General features: G+C 45.6%; 1 protein-coding gene across 3 annotated transcripts in view; it reads left to right on the top strand.

Moving 5' to 3' along the window:
• CCDC60 (coiled-coil domain containing 60) overlaps positions 1-22,220 on the top strand; it is a 111,932-nt gene that overhangs the window by 26,687 nt on the left and 63,025 nt on the right. For 2 of the 3 annotated variants that reach the window (XM_033953881.1, XM_033953879.1), the window contains exons 2-3: positions 16,838-16,927; positions 17,150-17,217. In XM_033953881.1, coding sequence (XP_033809772.1) covers positions 16,838-16,927; positions 17,150-17,217 — 158 coding nt within the window. The remainder of the gene's footprint in view (positions 1-16,837; positions 16,928-17,149; positions 17,218-22,220) is intronic. The other variant, XM_033953880.1, reaches the window with a different exon arrangement.

Genomic DNA, 22,220 nt, shown 5'->3' on the forward strand with positions numbered 1-22,220 from the left:
AGGGCCATATAGCCCATCAAGTCTGCCCACACTATTTACCCACCCTCTTAAGTCTTCTGACCCTTTAAGTATAATTGTAATTATAATGTCACTCTACTGACCCGCTCATTCAAGTCCTAGTGACCCTATCCCTTGGCATGACCTCGTAGGGATCCCACATGGGTATCCCATTTGTTCTTGAAGTCTGGGATGCTGCGTGCCTCGACCACCTGCACTGGAAGCTTGTTCCAATGCTCGATCACTCTCTCCGTGAAGAAGTACTTCCTGGCGTCTCCACGAAACTTCCCTCCCCTGAGTTTGAGCGGATGTCCTCTTGTGGTCGAGGGTCCCCTGAGAAGAAAGATATCATCTTCCACCTCGACCCGTCCCATGATGTACTTAAATGTCTCAATCATGTCTCCCCTCTCCCTACGCTTTTCAAGAGTGTAGAGCTGCAATTTGCTCAGTCTTTCCTCGTACGGGAGACCCTTTAGCCCCGAGACCATCCTGGTGGCCATCCGCTGAACCGACTCAATTCTGAGCACATCCTTACGGTAATGTGGCCTCCAGAATTGCACACAGTACTCCAGATGAGGTCTCACCATGGCTCTGTACAATGGCATCATGACTTCAGGTTTCCTGTTGACGAAGCTTCTCTTGATACAACCTATCATCTGCCATGCTTTAGATGAAGCCTTCTCCACTTGAGTGGCTGCTTTCATGTCAGCACTGATGATTACTCCTAAGTCTCGTTCTGCCGTAGTCCTGGTTAAAGTTTCTCCATTCAGGGTGTAAGTTCTGCAAGGATTTCCGTTACCGAGATGCATGACCTTACATTTCTTGGCGTTAAAGCCCAGCTGCCATATCAAGGACCAACTTTCTAAAGTACGCAGGTCTTGCTCCATAGCATCCTGTAGATTATAGCCGTTTACTATATTGCATAGTTTGGCGTCATCAGCGAATAATGTTACTTTGCCTTGAAGCCCTTGAGTCAGATCCCCAATGAATATGTTGAAGAGGAGTGGGCCCAGGACCGAACCCTGTGGCACTCCGCTAGTCACCTCCGACATTTTAGAGAGGGTACCGTTAACTACCACCCTCTGAAGTCTGCCATTAAGCCAATCTTTAACCCATGCAGTTAGAGTCTCTCCTAATCCCATCGATTTCATCTTGTTCAGCAGCCTGCGGTGAGGGACGCTGTCGAACGCTTTGCTGAAGTCCAGGTACACGACGTCCAAGGACTCTCCTGAGTCCAGTCTTCTTGTTACCCAGTCAAAGAAGTTGATTAGATTTGACTGGCATGACCTACCCTTGGTGAATCCATGTTGGCTGGGATCTCGGAGATTTCCCTCGTTCAGGATCGTATCTAATTTATACTTAATTAGTGTTTCCATGAGTTTACACACTATTGAGGTGAGGCTTACCGGTCTATAGTTTGCAGCCTCAGCCTTGCAACCCTTTTTATGTAGAGGAATGACGTTGGCTGTTTTCCAGTCTAACGGAACTTTCCCCGTACTTAGTGAGAGATTGAAGAGCACTGCCAACGGTTCTGCCAGAACGTCTCTCAATTCTCTGAGCACTTTTGGGTGTAAATTGTCCGGTCCCATGGCCTTGTTTACCTTTAGCCTTGCCAGTTCGTTGTAAACGTCCCCAGGTGTGAACTCAAAATTCTGAAATGGGTCATCCACGTCTTGTTTTATCATCAATTGTGGTCTGTGTCCCGGTGCTTCGCAGGTGAAGACTGAGCAGAAATATTCATTTAGTAGTTCTGCTTTTTCTGAATCCGCCACCGTGTAGTTTCCGTCCGGTTGTCTAAGGCGTACTATACCGTCTGTGTTCCTTTTCCTATCACTGATATACCTAAAGAAGGATTTGTCCCCTTTTTTAATGTTCTTTGCCAGAGTTTCTTCCACTCGAAGTTTGGCCTCCCTAACTGCTGTTTTGACCGTTGCAGATCTGGTCTTATATTCTACTTTAGTTTCTCTTCTCTGCGTACTGGAGCTAATGAAAGCTGTCACTGGAGCTTATGGCTCTGTGGTTAGCTCTCGTAAAAGACTGGATCCCGCTCCCTGGGTTTTCTGGGGCAGCAAATTCTAGAAAAGCTGTTTACAAGTATATGTAGGTGGTAGAGGTAGGAATGATTTAGCCTAGATGCTAATCTGAGAAGATACCTTGCAGTTGACCAGAATCCTGCCTAGCTATTAAATATCTTAAGAACATAAGAGTTACCAGACTGGGATAGACCCAGGTCCCAAGCAGAAACCCAAAGAGTAGCAACATTCCAGAGCTGAGATTGTGATGTCATAATGCTTCATTCCACCAATGCCTAAGAGCCAACATCATCAGTGATGTCACAATGACTTGATTGTCCTATACTTGGATCATCAAACCCAGTATCCTGTTTCCAACAGTGGCCAACGTAGCTAGATCCCAAGTAGTAAAACAGATTCTATGCTGCTTTTCCTAGGAATAAGCAGTGGATTTCCCCAAGCCATCTCAAGATTGGCCTAAGGAACTGCAAGCTATAATAATTTTTAAAATTATGCCAATCAGGGAACCCTTTCTGAATAGCCTGCTTCAGTTGTAACCATTTATAAAATTGAGATTTTGAAATACCAAAAGATTGTTGCTACTGTGAAAAGTCAAGCAATTTTCCTTTTAAAATAACATCTTCATAATGCTTGAACATCAAGCTGCCAAGTGGTATAAATTGATATCTGAGCTCGTGCATTAAAAAAACCTAAAAATGGTCTTAGAGACATTTGGAGTGCCGAGATTAAACAGTACATTTCTGTATCTCGGTGGCCACAGATTTGGTCTTGGAGGATGAAATGTACAGCGTCGGCATCTATGAATCAAACTTGGTTTTTTTTGGACCCTGGTTAGATCGAATAAGCTAGATATTTCAAGGTCTAATAGATGTTGGCACTGTCATCTGGACATAGGAACATTGGATCACTTACTGTTCTATTGCCCTATGATTCAAATTTTTTGGAAGTCGATTTGGGGACATATAAATAATATTTTAGAAGTTATGATCCCTTTGATTTATGAAGTTGTGATTTGTGGCACACTGTTATATGTAAAAGATCCCCTAGATAAATATAAAAGAAGACTTTTTTTAAATTATGATGGGAACAGCTATACAATTGATCACACGAAATTGGAAAAATTGGGATCGACTTAATTTTACATTCTGGAGGGCAAATTTATGTTTAATCTATAAATTTGAGAAAATGAATGCTGATCTGACAAATTAATATGAGGCCCATTGATGTCTTTTGTAGAATTATTATAGTTTGAATTTATTTTACGTATTACTTTACGTATCCAGGGGATGGGGGGGGGGTAGAAATAAAAGGTCTTAAATGAAATATTATCTTTCTTGAAGATTTGGGAGGGGATGAAGGTTGTGTTAACAGTTTTTAAGATTCATAAATGATTGTTATAGAGTTGGACATCAAGTTTCAAGTACTGTATATTGTATATTTGATTAATCACTTACTCAAATTTCTAAGCGATGAACATATCATTAAAATTACATACAATTAAGGGGGCAGCAAAACAAGCAGAAACTAAACAAACGTAACATGTTAAAGACTAACAGTACAAACATGTAAAAACGAGGGGAAAGGATAGGTAGAGAAATACAAATTGCTGATAGAAAAGAAGAGAATTATGGTAAAAACAATAAGGAGGGGATAAACAATGAACCTTAAAGAGGTTATGGAAATGAAATGAAACTCCTAGTCAAAAGAAAGCTTTTTAGTTTGCTCTTAAATTTATCTAAATTGTTTTCTTCTCTTAAGTAAATGGGGAGGGAGTTCCATGTTTGAGGAGCTGTGACAGAAAAAATAAAGTGCCTCCGTGTTTTAATAATTTTAAGTGAGGGAATAACTAATAAATGTTGATCATTAGACCTCAGTGATCTGGTTGGGGTAGAGGGAATCAATGATTTGTAAATGAAAGCCGGAGCTTTATATATATCTCTTATAAGGTACTTACTATACTTCTAAGAACCAATGGATAATTTCATTGATTAATATGGGGTAGGGAGGGAGGGTTATTACTTTGTTAAAGTCATGTAAGATTATTAAATGTTGTTTATTATGCAAACTGTCTTCTTTACTGTCTTCACTTATTGAAAGTGTTAAAATGAATAAAGAATTTAAAACAAAGAATGGCTTAAGGAAATTATCTAAACCTTTTTTAAACCCTGCCAAGCTAACTGATTTCACTACATTCTCTGGCAACAAATTCCAGAGTTTAACTACATGTTGTGTGAAGAAATATTTTCTCTGGTTTGTTTAAAATCTACTTCTTAATAGCGTCATCACATGCCCCCTAGTCCTAGTATTTTTGGAAAGTGTGAACAAGTGATTCACATCTACTATTTCTTCTCCACTATTTTATAGACCCTCATCATATCACCCCTGAATTGTCTCTTCTCCAAGCTGAAGAGCCCTAGCCGCGTTAGCCTTTCCTCATAGGGAAGTCGCCCCATCCCTTTTATCATTTTTGTCGCCCTTCTTTGTACCTTTTCCAATTCCACCATGTATTTTTTGAGGTTCAGCCACCAGTATTCAAAATGCACCTGTACCATAGAGCGATACATTTTCATCTTTGTTTTCCATTCCTTTCCTGATAATTCCTAACATCCTATTTGCTTTCTTAGCCATGGTTAGGGGCAGATTCAGGGCATAAATAATGCCTAACAGTATCTACGACTTAGACACTATTTATAGAATCGGGACCTTTTTGCATAATACTGCTAAAAATGGCAAGATCAGTCCAGTGGCATATCTAGATAACAAGTTCTGCTGCCCCCTCTGCCCTTCCCTACCATGGCCAGCTAATGAATTAAATGTCTTGGTAATATTGAAATACATTTTTTAATTCCTGACTAAGAGAGTTGTGTGTTGGCCACTCACCACCTAAGATGCAACTCGCTCTCAACATCAAGCCTTACATCGAAATGTTCAACTCGGTGTATTTAGCAGCCAAAAAATATCAAATCAAACGTTAGGACATGTTTGGAAAGAAATAGAAAATATTATACTAGCTCTGCAACTGATTCAGTCATCCCGTCTCAAAACATATACAGCCAACCAGAAAAGGAAAGAGAGAGGTGATAAAAAAATGGATGGTTGCCTTGTTAAGAGAGGCTGAACAGAGATTGGAGAGGAGACAACTGAGAAGGGATATGATAGAGATTTATAAAATCATGAGTGGAGTGGAACATGATAAGGAGAAGCTTCAATTAAAAAAAAACCTCTAGATTATGTTGCTCGAGGATTGGATGGAGTGGTGTGGTTTGGAGCAATTCTTATAAACAGTAGCCATGGGAGAATACTGCTCATCTCTTGGGCAGAATCACAAGAAACTGAAGGCGTTGCAGACCATCTGCATATTGATGGAATGAAGGGCTGTCTATGTTTCCCATAGGTGGCCTAATTGTAATTCGAGGGTTCCTACTAAGTAGCCTCCAAAACAGATGGAGAGTGAACAAGCTCATAAAATTCAGTCATGGTTATATAAGCCTACTGTTGCATGCATTCATTTACTCTTAGAAAAGCAGAGCGAGGTGTCTGACGGGCTCTATGACTAGTTGGCCCCCAGAAATGGCTGGAAGCTTCCAGTGATGAGGAAAGCGTGATCTTCGGGTGCTTTGATACGGCCTTTCCCCTGCAAGGATGAAGTTGGGCCTAGGTTGAGAACGATCTGCTTGTCAACTCTAAGCCTGTCTCTCATACAAATCCTCCTCCTACCACTCATGCATACAGCTCTTTGCAGCTAGTCTTATCTGCCATCAGCAACCAAGCACTTGCTACCTGCAGCCCCATCACGGCCACAGCCAGAGACAAACACACAGTCACAGTCATCGAGAGGAAGGAGAAGGCGGAGAGGCTGCTGATAGTGTGGGACCATAAGAGAAGTCAGACTGACCCTTTCGATAACCAATCACTGATCCTGCGTGAAGGCCCACAAGACAAGTTGCTCTGTCTTTAGAAATCATTTATACCAGGTAGAGAGGGCTGTGCCCAGTCTTGATGATGATGTAGAGCAGTGTCTACCAACTTCTTCAAGGCCAAGTACCCCCAAGATCAAAAAGTTTTCATTCGAGTACCCCCGAGCTTCGAGCAGCAGAGATTTTGAAGTGGACATTTTATCGTTAAAAGTAACTGACTAGGCAACATACATCACAAATACAGGTCACTGCAACTGGTGTACAGACCAAGGCATACTTGGAATGATCTCTTATATTTCAGACTCATACGGTATACAGTACTTCCCCAAAATTCGCGGGGGTTCTGTTCTAGGAACACCCGCGAATTTCAAAAAATCGTAAATGTGGTTTTGAGTCTGTAAAAAGGCAGGAGAGGGCAGCTGGGGCACCAGCAGGTACAGTAAATCATACCCGGTATGCTCCAGGAGGGAGAAGAGGAGGAATCAGTTGTGCTGAAGGTTGATTGGCTGACTCGGGGGGGGGGGAGAGAAGGAGGAATTGGCTGTATAGAAGGCTGATTGGCTGACCAGGGAGGGGGGAGAGGAGGAGGAGGAATCAGTTGTGTAGAAGGTTGATTGGCTGACCCGGGGGGGGGGGGAAAGAAGGAGGAATCTGCTGTGCAGAAGGCTGATTGGCTGACCAGGGAGGGGGGAGAGGAGGAGGAGGAGGAATCAGTTGTGCTGAAGGTTGATTGGCTGACTCGGGGGGGGGGGAGAGAAGGAGGAATCGGCTGTGCAGAAGGCTGATTGGCTGACCAGGGAGGGGGGAGAGGAGGAGGAGGAATCAGTTGTGCAGAAGGTTGATTGGCTGACCCGGGGGGGGGGGAGAGAAGGAGGAATTGGCTGTATAGAAGGCTGATTGGCTGACCAGGGAGGGGGGAGAGGAGGAGGAGGAATCAGTTGTGCAGAAGGTTGATTGGCTGACCCGGGGGGGGGGGGGAGAGAAGGAGGAATCGGCTGTATAGAAGGCTGATTGGCTGACCAGGGAGGGGGGAGAGGAGGAGGAGGAGGAATCAGTTGTGCAGAAGGTTGATTGGCTGACCTGGGGTGGGGAGAGAAGGAGGAAACGACTGTGCAGAAGGCTGATTGGCTGACCAGGGAGGGGGGAGAGGAGGAGGAGGAATCAGTTGTGCAGAAGGTTGATTGGCTGACCCGGGGGGGGGGAGAGAAGGAGGAATTGGCTGTATAGAAGCTTGATTGGCTGACCAGGGAGGGGGGAGAGAAGGAGGAGGAATCAGTTGTGCAGAAGGTTGATTGGCTGACCTGGGGGGGGGGAGAGAAGGAGGAATCGGCTGTGCAGAAGGCTGATTGGCTGACCAGGGAGGGGGGATAGGAGGAGGAGGAGGAATCAGTTGTGCTGAAGGTTGATTGGCTGACTCGGGGGGGGGGGAGAGAAGGAGGAATTGGCTGTATAGAAGGCTGATTGGCTGACCAGGGAGGGGGGAGAGAAGGAGGAGGAATCAGTTGTGCAGAAGGTTGATTGGCTGACTCGGGGGGGGGGAGAGAAGGAGGAATCGGCTGTGCAGAAGGCTGATTGGCTGACCAGGGAGGGGGGAGAGAAGGAGGAGGAATCAGTTGTGCAGAAGGTTGATTGGCTGACCTGGGGGGGGGGAGAGAAGGAGGAATCGGCTGTGCAGAAGGCTGATTGGCTGACCAGGGAGGGGGGGAGAGGAGGAGGAGGAGGAATCAGTTGTGCTGAAGGTTGATTGGCTGACTCGGGGGGGGGGAGAGAAGGAGGAATTGGCTGTATAGAAGACTGATTGGCTGACCAGGGAGGGGGGAGAGAAGGAGGAGGAATCAGTTGTGCAGAAGGTTGATTGGCTGACCCGGGGGGGGGAGAGAAGGAGGAATTGGCTGTATAGAAGGCTGATTGGCTGACCAGGGAGGGGGAGAGGAGGAGGAGGAATCAGTTGTGCAGAAGGTTGATTGGCTGACCCGGGGGGGGGGGAGAGAAGGAGGAATCGGCTGTGCAGAAGGCTGATTGGCTGACCAGGGAGGGGGGGAGAGGAGGAGGAGGAGGAATCAGTTGTGCTGAAGGTTGATTGGCTGACTCGGGGGGGGGGGGAGAGAAGGAGGAATCGGCTGTGCAGAAGGCTGATTGGCTGACCAGGGAGGGGGGAGAGGAGGAGGAGGAGGAATCAGTTGTGCTGAAGGTTGATTGGCTGACTCGGTGGGGGGGGGAGAGAAGGAGGAATTGGCTGTATAGAAGGCTGATTGGCTGACCAGGGAGGGGGGAGAGAAGGAGGAGGAATCAGTTGTGCAGAAGGTTGATTGGCTGACCCGGGGGGGAGAGAAGGAGGAATTGGCTGTATAGAAGGCTGATTGGCTGACCCGGGGGGGGGGAGAGAAGGAGGAATCGGCTGTGCAGAAGGCTGATTGGCTGACCAGGGAGGGGGGAGAGGAGGAGGAGGAGGAATCAGTTGTGCTGAAGGTTGATTGGCTGACTCGGGGGGGGGGAGAGAAGGAGGAATCGGCTGTGCAGAAGGCTGATTGGCTGACCAGGGAGGGGGGAGAGGAGGAGGAGGAGGAATCAGTTGTGCTGAAGGTTGATTGGCTGACTCGGGGGGGGGAGAGAAGGAGGAATCGGCTGTGCAGAAGGCTGATTGGCTGACCAGGGAGGGGGGAGAGAAGGAGGAGGAATCAGTTGTGCAGAAGGTTGATTGGCTGACCCGGGGGGGGGGGAGAGAAGGAGGAATTGGCTGTATAGAAGGCTGATTGGCTGACCAGGGAGGGGGGAGAGGAGGAGGAGGAATCAGTTGTGCAGAAGGTTGATTGGCTGACCCGGGGGGGGAGAGAAGGAAGAATCGGCTGTGCAGAAGGCTGATTGGCTGACCAGGGAGGGGGGAGAGGAGGAGGAATCAGTTGTGCTGAAGGTTGATTGGCTGACTCGGGGGGGGGGGGGGAGAGAAGGAGGAATTGGCTGTATAGAAGGCTGATTGGCTGACCAGGGAGGGGGGGAGAGAAGGAGGAGGAATCAGTTGTGCAGAAGGTTGATTGGCTGACCCGGGGGGGGGGGAGAGAAGGAGGAATTGGCTGTATAGAAGGCTGATTGGCTGACCAGGGAGGGGGGGGAGGAGGAGGAGGAATCAGTTGTGCAGAAGGTTGATTGGCTGACCCGGGGGGGGGAGAGAAGGAAGAATCGGCTGTGCAGAGGCTGATTGGCTGACCAGGAGGGGGGAGAGGAGGAGGAATCAGTTGTGCTGAAGGTTGATTGGCTGACTCGGGGGGGGGGGAGAGAAGGAGGAATTGGCTGTATAGAAGGCTGATTGGCTGACCAGGGAGGGGGGAGAGAAGGAGGAGGAATCAGTTGTTTAGAAGGTTGATTGGCAGACCCGGGGGGGGAGAGAAGGAGGAATTGGCTGTATAGAAGGCTGATTGGCTGACCAGGAGGGGGGAGAGGAGGAGGAGGAATCAGTTGTGCAGAAGGTTGATTGGCTGACCCGGGGGGGGAGAGAAGGAGGAATCGGCTGTGCAGAAGGCTGATTGGCTGACCAGGGAGGGGGGAGAGGAGGAGGAGGAGGAATCAGTTGTGCTGAAGGTTGATTGGCTGACTCGGGGGGGGGGAGAGAAGGAGGAATCGGCTGTGCAGAAGGCTGATTGGCTGACCAGGGAGGGGGGGAGAGGAGGAGGAGGAGGAATCAGTTGTGCAGAAGGTTGATTGGCTGACCCGGGGGGGGGGGGGGAGAGAAGGAGGAATCGGCTGTGCAGAAGGTTGATTGGCTGACCAGGGAGGGGGGAGAGGAGGAGGAGGAGGAATCAGTTGTGCTGAAGTTGATTGGCTGACTCGGGGGGGGGGAGAGAAGGAGGAATCGGTGTGCAGAAGGCTGATTGGCTGACCAGGGAGGGGGGGGGAGGAGGAGGAGGAATCAGTTGTGCAGAAGGTTGATTGGCTGACCCGGGGGGGGAGAGAAGGAGGAATCGGCTGTGCAGAAGGCTGATTGGCTGACCAGGGAGGGGGGGAGAGGAGGAGGAGGAGGAATCAGTTGTGCTGAAGGTTGAGTGGCTGACTCGGGGGGGGGGGAGAGAAGGAGGAATCGGCTGTGCAGAAGGCTGATTGGCTGACCAGGGAGGGGGGAGAGGAGGAGGAGGAGGAATCAGTTGTGCAGAAGGTTGATTGGCTGACCCGGGGGGGGGGGGGGGAGAAGGAGGAATCGGCTGTGCAGAAGGTTGATTGGCTGGACCAGGGAGGGGGGAGAGGAGGAGGAGGAGGAATCAGTTGTGCTGAAGTTGATTGGCTGACTCGGGGGGGGGGAGAGAAGGAGGAATCGGCTGTGCAGAAGGCTGATTGGCTGACCAGGGAGGGGGGAGAGAAGGAGGAGGAATCAGTTGTGCAGAAGGTTGATTGGCTGACTCGGGGGGGGGGGGGAGAGAAAAGGAGGATTTGGCTGTGCAGAAGGCTGATTCTTGGACTCATTCCCTGTATTTTCTGACCAGAAGAGACAGTCAGAAAATACTGCAAATGACTGAGTCCATGAATTCGTGGGGGAACACAGTATTCTGGCCCCTTGACAGGTCACAAACTGAGTGAAACCGAACAATGACACTTAGACAGGGCCTGTTTCTAAGAACAGGAGACCTCAACAAATGTTGCCATTAGTGACCAATCCAGTTTCATCTTTTATCAGGGAAAATGAAACATGAAATCTGATTGGTCACTATGGGCAAGTTCTCTCCTCCCAGTTCTCTGCCCTTCTCTCTTTCAGAGCTTGTTGATTTTGCTGTCTCATCAGATTGAGACTTACAGATCAAAAGGCTCTTCTTGCAAAATGTCTAAAGCTCTGCCCGATATTATAACAAATTACAGTAAACGTATTAAAAGTTTTGATATCAACTCAGTAAGGTCAGTACACAATCCCTGCCACTATGCACAAACTTGTTTAAACAAAGAGTTGGGACTTTACCGTATCATAACAGCTCCCAAGACTCAAAGAGCAACAACCCTACGTGTGAAAAATGCACTGCAAATGTTACAAAAGAAAAAATGTTCTGTCATTTTCTTATTTATAATAATCTCTACCATTTGCCTGGCTATAATTTCCTGCATCACCTGTGGAACCCTTTTAAAATTCGGCGTCATATTGGCCACCTTCCAGTCTTCCGGTACCATAAATTACAAATCACTAATAATTGTTCTGCAAGTTCATTTTTCTGTGCTATCAGCACTCTGGAATGTATACCATCCTGGTTCAGGTGATTTGCTACTGTTCAGAATGTGAAATTGCCCTAGTACAACTTCCAGTATTTTCAGAGATTTGTTTCAGTTTCTTGTGGTCATCAGCACTGAATATAATTTATAGCACTGGTATTTCCCCCACATCTTCCTCGGTGAAGTCTGAAGCAAAGAATTCATTTAATCTCTCTGCTATGGCCTTGTCTTTCTTGAGCATCTCTTTCACCCCTCTGTCATCTAGCGGTCCAACTGAATATTAATTTAACTGGTCATGTACTAGCCAGCTTAAAAAGAAATTCAATGCCAAAGTACAAAGGAGGGCAGCATTGAATTTCTGTTTTAGTGCCTAGGTAAACAAAAAATGTTGTCTGCCATCAACTGAATGTTGACCAGGTAGGGTCCTCGAGTTCCAGCGGGATCAACAGCCCAATGTCTCTCCTTCAAAGTATATCCACCTTGCGATGACGGATGTACCAGCCTTCCTAGGGGACGTTCCTTTTCCTTATAGAAGCTTAAGTTAGTTCTCACTGCAGATGCCTAAAACTGAGGGCCAGGGTCTCTTCTCAGTAATCAACTATTGCTGGAAGTCTGCCACTTGGAGCATGGGGCGAGAGTCTATATCACTATCTCTCAAACTGTGTGCCAGAGCACAATGGTGTGCCCCAAAGAGATTCCAGAATTTTACTTAATTTTAAAAATTCCCTTTATAAGTATACACTACAATAGATGACATGTATGTCATGTACGCAAGAGTCAGTGTTATGAGCGTCTGTGTGCGTAAGGATATAACCACCCAGACAAGCATCATTCTTTGACGTGATTGGTCCTTGAAAACTAACGACAAGTCATTTTTTAAAATTTTGTATGCAGTAGTTATCCTAACTTGAGCAACCAAGCAATCAAGGCTTTGTTACCGTTTGGATCTTCTTCTCTTTGCGAACTTGGATGTTCAGCTGTGATAGAAAAAAAGAGAACAACTGCAGATGGTGGAAGATGAAATGCGTGTTTGCTTGTCAACTACTGAGCCGCATTTTGAGTTCATTTGCACTCAAAAACAAGCACATCCATTGCATTGATTAGAGGAGGTCATAGCTGCAGAAGCGCTCCCAGCCTCTGGTAGATGATTCTTTCCTGGTGACATTGCTCCTCTAGAGTTGTACATGGGCTGCCTGGTCAGAAGTGGGCCCTCTCTGTTATATAGCCAAAGATGTCCTCATTTGCCTCTTTGTCTTAGTTCTCGGTGACTTGGGGAGAACAAGCATGTGAGGTATATTTAGGGAGCTACCCACAGGCTAGAGAGGCAGTGAAAGTAAGAAATGACCTACGGAAGCTGCCAAAGGACGGAAGAGTACTGCATTCTTTTTACTGCTTTACTCTGTTGATTGACTGGAAAATAGGTCTCAGAAGCAGATCTGAGTGATGGCAATAAACAGCCAAATCTCAGAGCTGTTGTGCAGGAATTTCAAGTAGTCCAAGAGAGTTGATTAGATTTATTTATTTGATTAAGAGTTATTATTTACTAAGTTAATGGTGCATTTATTGCTGGCATGCTAGCTTAGTCATATGGTTAATGAGCATTCTGCCAACACATCCATTCGAAACAGGCGTCTAGAGTGGAAATCTTGGAGATTGTTTTGGCGCCATCTAGCGTGACTTCTGTGCAGGACAAGTTAGAAGCATTGGGCTTTCTCTGAAAATTCATAGAGGTCTAGGCTGTAATCCGGAGCAATAAAAGAGCTGTGCACTAAAGTTTAACATGCCCGTAAAGGACTTTACACATGCAGAAAGGCATCAGCGTGGCTAGTGAGGCAGGCTCTCATTACAAAGGAGGACAGTTTCGAGTTCCTCTGGGGACCTGCAAATCAGCAGTCCCTGTGGAATTTCCTTCAAGAAATATCTAGCCCATCAGATGCTATTGGAATCTCTCATTTTGCACCTGGAAATCCTGGCACATGCCTCAAATGGCTTCTTTGAAGGGGTGCTGAAAAGGTCTCAGCCCAACCGAGAAGGGAATGACGTGGAGCCATGAAACTTGCAAGTTATTCCATATATTCACCCTTAAGGTCAACACACTTGGCATGTCCGAAGTTTCTGTAACCCTTCCACAAAATACTCTGGCATCTGGTCACTGACATGCTGCTCCGCTGCTGCAATCACCTCTGAATCACTCAAAAATTGTCGCCCTTTCAAACTCTTTTTAAGGTTTGGAAACAAAAAATATTCAGCTGGAGCAAGATCTGGTGAATGGGGTGGATGGTCTGTGCATTGAAACCCCAGCTGTATCAAAACTTCCATCGCTTTTGCCAGCATTGTCTTGCAAAATGAGAACTCCTTCCCGTCTCCTTTTATCGTTCAGTGCCTCCTTTAATCAGCATAGCACGTTACAGAAGTATTCTGCATTAACTTTTTGTCCCTTTGGAAGATACTCGTAACAACACCTTCCTGATCTCAGAACACTGCGGCCATGACCTTTCATGCTGACCTTTGGGTCTTAAATTTCCTTGGCCTTAGAGAACCTGAGTGCCACCATTGCATGGACTGTTGTTCCATCTTGGGATCTTAGTGATGTAGCCAGCAACGTTTTTTGCCAGCTCCGGATACTCGGAAATTCAATGCCGGAACCTGGACACAGCCCGGTCTTGAATTTCTGGGTATAATGCTCAGATATTCAGCACACCAGCTATGAAAACCCGCTTAATGATAGGACTTTCAGTTTTGTTAGCTGGTTAACTGCTGAAAATTGGCACTTAACCGGTGAGATGCCAACTCCACCCTAGAACACTCTCAAAATCGCCAGTTTCAGCTTGAACACTACCCAGACATCTTAAGTGCCACTGATAGGGCTTGTGCCTAAGCATGCATCGACACGGTTATGTTGGTAGTCTATAAAGAAAACCAGGTCAATACTCTCCTTTATAGAATTTACAGCAGACTGACACCCTCAGTGCATTGGTATGGAACTGGGCCGAAACTCTTTAAGAGACAAAAGTAGCTGCCGAGACTTCCAGTCTCACGAGAGTGTCGCTAGAAGTCTCGCTGAAAGAGCATGGGCAGGAATCAATGGGAATCGCTCCTGCCCCAGCGCATCACTAGGCCACCAGGGAAACAAGGTAGGCCTGGAGTCTTTCCTCTGGGTCTGAGAGGGGGTTGCTGGTGTCTGTTCGGGGAGGGAGGGGCAATTCTGCCTTTTCTTGGGGGGGGGGGCACTGTCCAATCATCTGGATTTTTGACTATCCGGACTGATCTGTGCCGAGGTTAGTCTGGATAATCAACATTCTACTGTACTTTTTAATAACTAACCGCACCAGGATTTTATGACAGGGCCAGAATCTGACCAGGGCGAGACTCCCGAGCTATCATATTTCCCACTCAAATGGCCAATTTCTAGAGCATTTTAATAGTAAAAACTTGCTTCTTTAAACTTCGTATTATTCGTTCACTTATCTCCATTTTAAATACTGACTCGATTAAGATCCTTATCCATTCTCTAGTTATATCTCATTTAGATTACTGCAATTCACTATTAAATGGACTACCTCAAAAAGAACTACGCCGTTTGCAGATCATACAAAACACCGCCATTAAACTCATCTACAAAATAGGTAAATTCGAACACGTTACTCCGCTTCTTAAGGAGGCTCATTGGCTCCCAGTCACACACCGCATAATCTATAAAATCCTACTACTCGTCTTTAAAATCAAATTTTCTCGCCTGCCACTATTCTTAGACAAACTGTTAATCCCTCAAAGCTCTCCCCGTACTTTACGATCTACAGACCAAAAACTCCTTTTTATCCCCTCCCTGAAAGAATCATACTATACAAGAAAGACTAATTTTGCCGTAACAGCACCTACGCTATGGAATTCTCTCCCCCAACTCTTACGGGATGAAACCCATTTAGCTAAATTCAAAACTAATCTTAAAACTTTTCTATTCCAAGATGCCTTTAATAAATCCTAATCTCTTCTAACCATCTACTTATCTACCTTTATACCAAAAGTCCTACTTCTTGCTTTTCACATTTCAGTTATTCCTGAGCATACCACTCATACCAAGCACCCCTGTCCTTATGTTCATCCCTCCCTTCTTCCCCATTTCTTTTTATCTTATGTAACTTTTTCCCTCCCTTTTCTTTTAACCCCACAGTCATGTTTGTCTGTATATGTCTAATATGTTTCACCAATATATTTCTACACACCTATAACTAGTTTTTACTTTATTTTAAAAAATTACTTTTTATTGTTAACCGGTCAGATATTTGTTTTATGATCGGGATATCAAAAACCAATAAACTTGAACTTGAAACTTGACCAGATTCTATACGTGGAGGGGCATAATCAAAAGAAACATCTAAGTTCGTTTTGGCCTAACTCACAAGTCGTCCAAAGTCGGACACGGGAAAAGGTCCATTTTCATAAAATACGTTCAGCATATTTGTTTTTTTTCAAAAATTGTCCAACTGTACGCCCAGCCATTTGATCGTCCAGAAAAAGACCTTTTGGGTGTGGGAGGGGCCAGAAAAGTAAGGGACTGGATCCCCAGACATGGCAACAGAGTAGTGGGGCACCTTACAGGGCACTACTGTGAACTTCACAAAAAGGATGCCACATAAACATCTCACAATCTCACCTTATAGGTCATGATGAGCCCCCCAAAACACCCCAGAATCTACTAGACCCACCTATCTACCACCCCAATAGCCCTTATGGCTGCAGGAACCACTTATATGGCATTACAAAAGGGTTTTGGGGGTGATTAGAGTGGCTTATGGGCCTGGGTCCTCCTCTCCATGGTTCACTAACCCACCCCAAAGACCACTTAAGCCACCTCTGTGCAGCTCTATTAGGCTTTCCTATGCCAGGCTGCCAGGTGCTGATGTTCTGGAGGCAGATATGTAAAGTTGTTATTACGTTTTTTACGGGGGGGGGGGGGGGGGGTCAGTGATCACTGGGGCTGTGTGTGGGGGGTCTGTACTTTGTGTCTGCAGTGCTTATCAGGTCACTTTGGATACCTTTTGTGGACTTAGACCTGGTTTTAAGTTGGCTTAAGTCACAACATCCAAGTTCTGTCTTAGCAGTGTTATAAAACGTTGGGTTATACATGCAAGACGACTAAGTCAAGGACGGCCCACGTCCCGCCCAAATCCCGCCCTCGACACTCCTCCTGACACGCCCCTTTTAGCTCTGGTCATTCAGCAGCACTGTGAAGGCCTAAGTCATTTTTAAATACGTCTAACGCCCTGTTCGATTATCGGCATTTGGACGACTTTTGTTACTGATCGTCCAAGTGCCGATTTAGGCCAGTTTTTAGACGTTTTTCCGTTTCGATTATGAGCCCCAAAGCGTCTAAAGTTAGATACCTCTTGGATGCCTAACTTAATTGACAAAATACCCTTAACAGCCTCCAAAATTGGAAAAAAATTTAATTGGGCGAGAGGTGCCTATCGCATGGTGTTTAGCGCCACCCAATGTCTAAGTGGGTGTTTCTATGGGCACGTTTTTACATAGGCGCGGTTCTGTAAATGGCGCCTAAGCATGACTGACACACAGCCGGCGCCATTTTTCTAGACGCTGTTTACAGAATCCAGGCGAAAGTTTCTTAACTTTACTAAAGCCACCATCTATAGAGAAAAATGCCGGTGGTTAGAAGTAGTTCAAGTGATGTATTGGCTCTTTTTCTAGGAAACCAAAATGAAAGAGTCCGTAGCCGAGGAAAACCCACTCGCGTTGCTGAAGACTGATACAGTGGATGAAGGTTCTGCAGAGAAAATGGTAAGCGTTAGGATGTTTAGCCAACCAGTAAGCAACGAGGCAATCGCCAATAAACGTGGAGCTTAAAATGTACACCGTCATTTCAAAAAAAAAAAAAACGTACTTTTACGCTGGCTAGAAAGGTTTCCCTGGAAGAAATGCTTGGATGGAAGTCCTGTCGGAGCAAACGTGAGGGGCGAGCGGCTCCAGTGTCCATCTCCTAATTGTTCTTTTCTTTTCTAGAAGGCTCTGAATATTAAACACAGAGAAAAAGATCTGAACAGCTTCAATAAAAATCTTCTGCACACCAGGTAAGGGGAATCCGGTGTGATGTTGCGTTCAAACCCTGGTTTTAGCGGGTTGTGCATGATAATAGCTTCATTAGCACGGATTCAATGCGCAACATTCATTTTTAAGTTGAACTCCAGCAAAATTTAAAGCCAAGCCAAAATAGTGCATTTTTTTGGTATTAAACCCTGGATTAGCCTTTCATCCCAGCGCTGTAGAAATGATCCATAGTGGTAGTAGATGGCTTGATATGCACTAGATTTTCTTCTCCTGAGATCCGAGTTCAAAACGTGACTCATGCTGCCCAAGTCCGGTCCTCGAGATCTACTGGCAGGCCAGGCTTTCTGGATATCCGCAATGAATATGCATGAGAGAGATTTGCCTGCACTGCCTTCTTGGTATGCAGATCTCTCTCTTGCATGTTCATTGTGGATATCCAGAAAACCTGGCCTGCCAGTAGATCTCGAGGACCGGACTTGGGCAGCCCTGCTTTAGAGAAATTTATTTATTTATACCGTTCTCCCAGGAGAACTCAGAGTTTATTCAGGTACTCAAGCTAGAAATGATAGTGGCAAACCCAGAGCGTCCTTCTGCCTTTTTTCCAAAAAATGCTCAGTGCTTGAAGATGGAGAACCTGGTGCAGGTCAATATCAAGGTGTATCAGCAGACCTGTGTCTGAATCTATGTTTGCAAGGGGAAGTAAGGACAGTTTAAGGTCAGGACTGAGGTGTACTGGCAGACTCTGAACATGACATAATGAGCCAAATGAAAGATTGTTAGCAGATCTGTTGGGAAAGTACTGGAATAGTCAGAAGACTAACCTTACTGGGTCAGACCAATGGTCCATCAAGCCCAGTAGCCTGTCTTCAGGCACTAGTAACTGGCCAAAACTCAAGAAGTAGCAATATTCCATGCAGTGGCTTCCCCATGAATTTCTCAATAACAGACTATAGACTTTTCCTCCAGGAACTTGTGCAAACCTTTTTTAAAACCGCTCTTGCCACAATTTCTGGCACTGCGTTCTAGAGCTTAACTATTCTTTGAATGAAAAAATATTTCCTCTCACTGCCCCAAAAGTATCTCCTTGGAACTTCATCAAGTGTCCCCTAGTCTCTGTAATCTTTGACGAAGTAAAAAATCAATTCACTTTGTGACAGGGAATGTTGGAAAGTCAAGAAATCCCTAGATTTCAGCCAGGGAATAAAAGAACCTGCTCGGTCACTGAGGAGAGAGTCAGAACCAGTAGCACTCAGGAAATAAAAACATTCCTGCCCCAAGGGCTTTTTTGTCCTTATCTGAAGATCCAACAGGCTGAGGCCTAGATGCACTAAGAGGATCGGTCCAATTCGATTCAGAAAGAGCTATTGATGTATTAAAATGTTTGCATGCAAATGATTCACACGGAGCCCCAATGGATCACTGGAAGAACAATTCCCACACATGAGCAGAGCCGGCAAGGGAAGCCCGAACTGCTGAGAGGCAGGAAACCTTTTTTTTCCTTTCTTTCTTTTTAATGGGCACAGAAGCTTGCGGGTGTTACACACGCACAATATCTGCACCTTTTTAAAAAAAAAGTTTCCTGCCCCAGCCTGGCATCACCGGCCTCGGTATTTGGATCTAGTGCGACTCCGATGAAACAGATACTTCAAGCTACCGGTTCATGCGGGGCTTCTCAGTCAGGGTCCAGTTCCTGTGGAAAACCTTGATCACTTTGGGCTTATGGCATGACTATTGAGCGCAGGTCCTTGACCCGTAAGGGTTATTCAGAAGTAGTCATTGCTCCTCTTCTTCAAGCCATCAATGTTTGCAGCCTACACTAAGACCTGGAAGGCTTTCCAGCTCTGGTGTGCCAAAGATTAGGTTGAGCCTCTCCGTACACCAATCCCTGTGATACTAGCATTCCTTCAAGCCAGATTAGAAAAGGGCCTAGCGGTGATGTCTCTCAAGGTCCAGGTGGCAGGCTTGTTATGCTTCTGAGCTCAAAGGGGAAAATAATCCCTAGCATCTCACCCTGATGTGACCCAGTTCTTGAAGGAAACGCTCAGGTTGTGGCCTTTTCTGTTCGGGAATCTTGATATCATTTTGAAGGGCCTGTCCAAGCCTCCATATGTGGCGTCTCTTCTAGACCTCACAGTCAAGACAGTATTCTGGTAGCAATAGTCTCCATGAGATGGATCTCAGGACTGCAGGCTCTTCCTAAGGATTTCTCTGCGTATAGTACCTTCTTTCCTTCTGAAGTGTTGCTCCTGTGTGTTTGTGTGCGTGACTAGCGAGTTAAAGGCTTTTCGCCCGTTTCCTGAAGTAGATAGTCTTGTGTCAAGCAAAGGGCTCCTTTTACAACTTTTTAGCGAGCGCTAACCCCCGCGCTAGCTGAAAATCTATCGCCTGCTCAAGAGGGGGCGGTAGCAGCCAGCGCGGCTGACAAATTAGCACGCGCTATTTCACGCATTAAACCACTAACACGGCTTCGTAAAAGGAGCCCAAAGTCTTTTAGGGAGTGCCTTCCAAGGGATAGTTTGGCGGTTTCAGCCTCTGGTGACCTTTCCCCCAGGATATTCCAACTTGGCCTCAGCACCCTCTGAAGATATCCCAGGCTGATCTCTCACTTGTGTTTAAAAATCTCTCTAGCTCCTCTTTCAGTTGAAAGATTGTTATTTTTAAAGAAAGAAGAATAAACCAACTCTGAGGGAATCATATTAACAAATAGAAAGAATGACTGAAGCCATTTTAAACAGCCATCACCCCTTGGCAGTCTTCCTTTTCACTGCGCTTTCTGAGTAGAGGAAAAAGTGTGAGATGCTGTCGTAACAAGGGCATCGTGAACATCCCAGAGCCCATAGGATGTCATGCAAGGTGGATCACACTGTTTATTGTTTTGCAAAATCAAGCATAAAATTATAAAGCAGGACGAGACAGGCAGTCAATGGAAGTGACATAGAAATGGTGAGCTATGGTCTCTCCAGCTGCAGCGTGAAACCAGGCGTGAGACGTGGGCAGGAGTGTAGTTTTATAAGTTTCAAGTTGAATAAAATTTCAATTTCAAAAAATTCAAAGCGATGTACAGTAAACTCTGGGGATGACGGGTAAAATAATTACTAACACAGACGAGGACTAACGTGACTGATTAGATACAAAAGGATGAGGGGAGAACGACAATTGTGATAGGACGGGGGAAAAGAAGATATTGGAGCCTCGTAGACATTTGAACCATCGAAGGCGTCTTTAAATTAACCTTTGAATTTGTCTAATGACTTTTCTTCCCTCAGTTGTTTCGGGAATGAGTTCCAAGTCTCTGGTGCTACAACTGAAAAGATAGGATCCCTTTGGATATTAATGCATCTTAAGGATGAGATGGACAGGAGGATTTTGTTGTCAGATCTTAATGCTCTTGATGGAGCATGGGGAATAAGCATTCTCTCCAGGAAAAGGGAAATTTATAGCTTAATACTTTGAGTCAATAAGCATATTTTAAATGTAATTCTATGGTTTATTGGTAGCCAATGAGCTTGCTTTAGAAGGAGGACATGGGCTGCATATGAACAATAGGTGAAGCCCATGTGTGTCCAGGGGATTTTCTCTTGCTGTCCTGTTCCAGTGCAGAGTGAAGATGAGAAAGAGCCACTTGTACCCATCTAATCCACTCAGGATTTTGTAGTCTTCAATCCTATCTCCCCTCAGCCGTCTCTTTTCCAAGCTGAAGAACCCTATCCTTTCTAGTCTTTCCTCATACGAGAGGAGTTCCATCCCCTTTACCATCTTGGTCGCTCTTTGAACCGTTTTTAGTTCCGCTATTATGCTGAGGGTTTCAACAATGACACCTAGATTCTTTTTCTGGGCAGTGATTCCTAACACAGAACCCAGAATCACATTGCTATAGTTTGGGTTCCTCTTTCCCACATTCATCACTTTGCACTTGCCCATAATGTGAGCAATTTTTCACAATCCTCTTGCGATTTATCAACTTATAACAACTTTGTGTCATCAACAAATTTAATTATCTCACTAGTTATTCCCATCTCTAGATCATTCATAAATATGTTAAAAAGCAGCGATCCCAGCACAGCGATCCCCACTATTTACCCTTCTCCATTGAGAATATTGATTATTTAAACCTACTGTGTTTTCTACATAGTAACATAGTAGATGATAGCAGATAAAGACCCGAATGGTCCATCCAGTCTGTCCAACCTGATTCAATTTAAAATTTTTAATTTTTTTTCTTAGCTATTTCTGGGCAAGAATCCAAAGCTCTACCCAGTATTGTGCTTGGGTTCCAACTGCCGAAATCTCTGTTAAGACTTACTCCAGCCCATCTACACCCTCCCAGCCATTGAAGCCCTCCCCTGCCCATCCTCCTCCAAACGGCCATACATAGACGCAGACCGTACAAGTCTGCCCAGTAACTGGCCTAGTTCAATCTTTAATATTATTTTCTGATTCTAGATCCTCTGTGTTCATCCCACGCTTCTTTGAACTCAGTCACAGTTTTACTCTCCACCACCTCTCTCGGGAGCGCATTCCAGGCATCCACTACCCTCTCCGTAAAGTAGAATTTCCTAACATTGCCCCTGAATCTACCACCCCTCAACCTCATATTATGTCCTCTGGTTTTACCATTTTGCTTTCTCTGGAAAAGATTTTGTTCTTTCAACCAGTTCTTAATCCATAAAAGGACATTACCTCCTATCCCAAGACTTTCTCATTTTCTCAGAAGTCTTTCATGAGGTACTTTGTCAAATGCCTTTTGAAAATCCAGCTATATAATATATAGAAACATGATGGCAGATAAAGGCCAAATGGCCCATCTAGTCTGCCCATCCGCAGCAACCATTATCTCTTTCTCTCTCCAAGAGATCCCACTTACCTATCCCAGGCCCTCTTTAATTCAGACACAGTCATAGTAACATAGTAGATGACGGCAGATAAAGACCTGAATGGTCCATCTAGTCTGCCCAACCTGATTCAATCTAAAAATTTGTTGGGGGGCGGGGGGGGGGGTTTCTTCTTCTTCTTAGCTATTTCTGGG

Source organism: Geotrypetes seraphini, chromosome 8 (assembly GCF_902459505.1).
Source record: "Geotrypetes seraphini chromosome 8, aGeoSer1.1, whole genome shotgun sequence".
Lineage (NCBI taxonomy): Eukaryota > Metazoa > Chordata > Amphibia > Gymnophiona > Dermophiidae > Geotrypetes > Geotrypetes seraphini.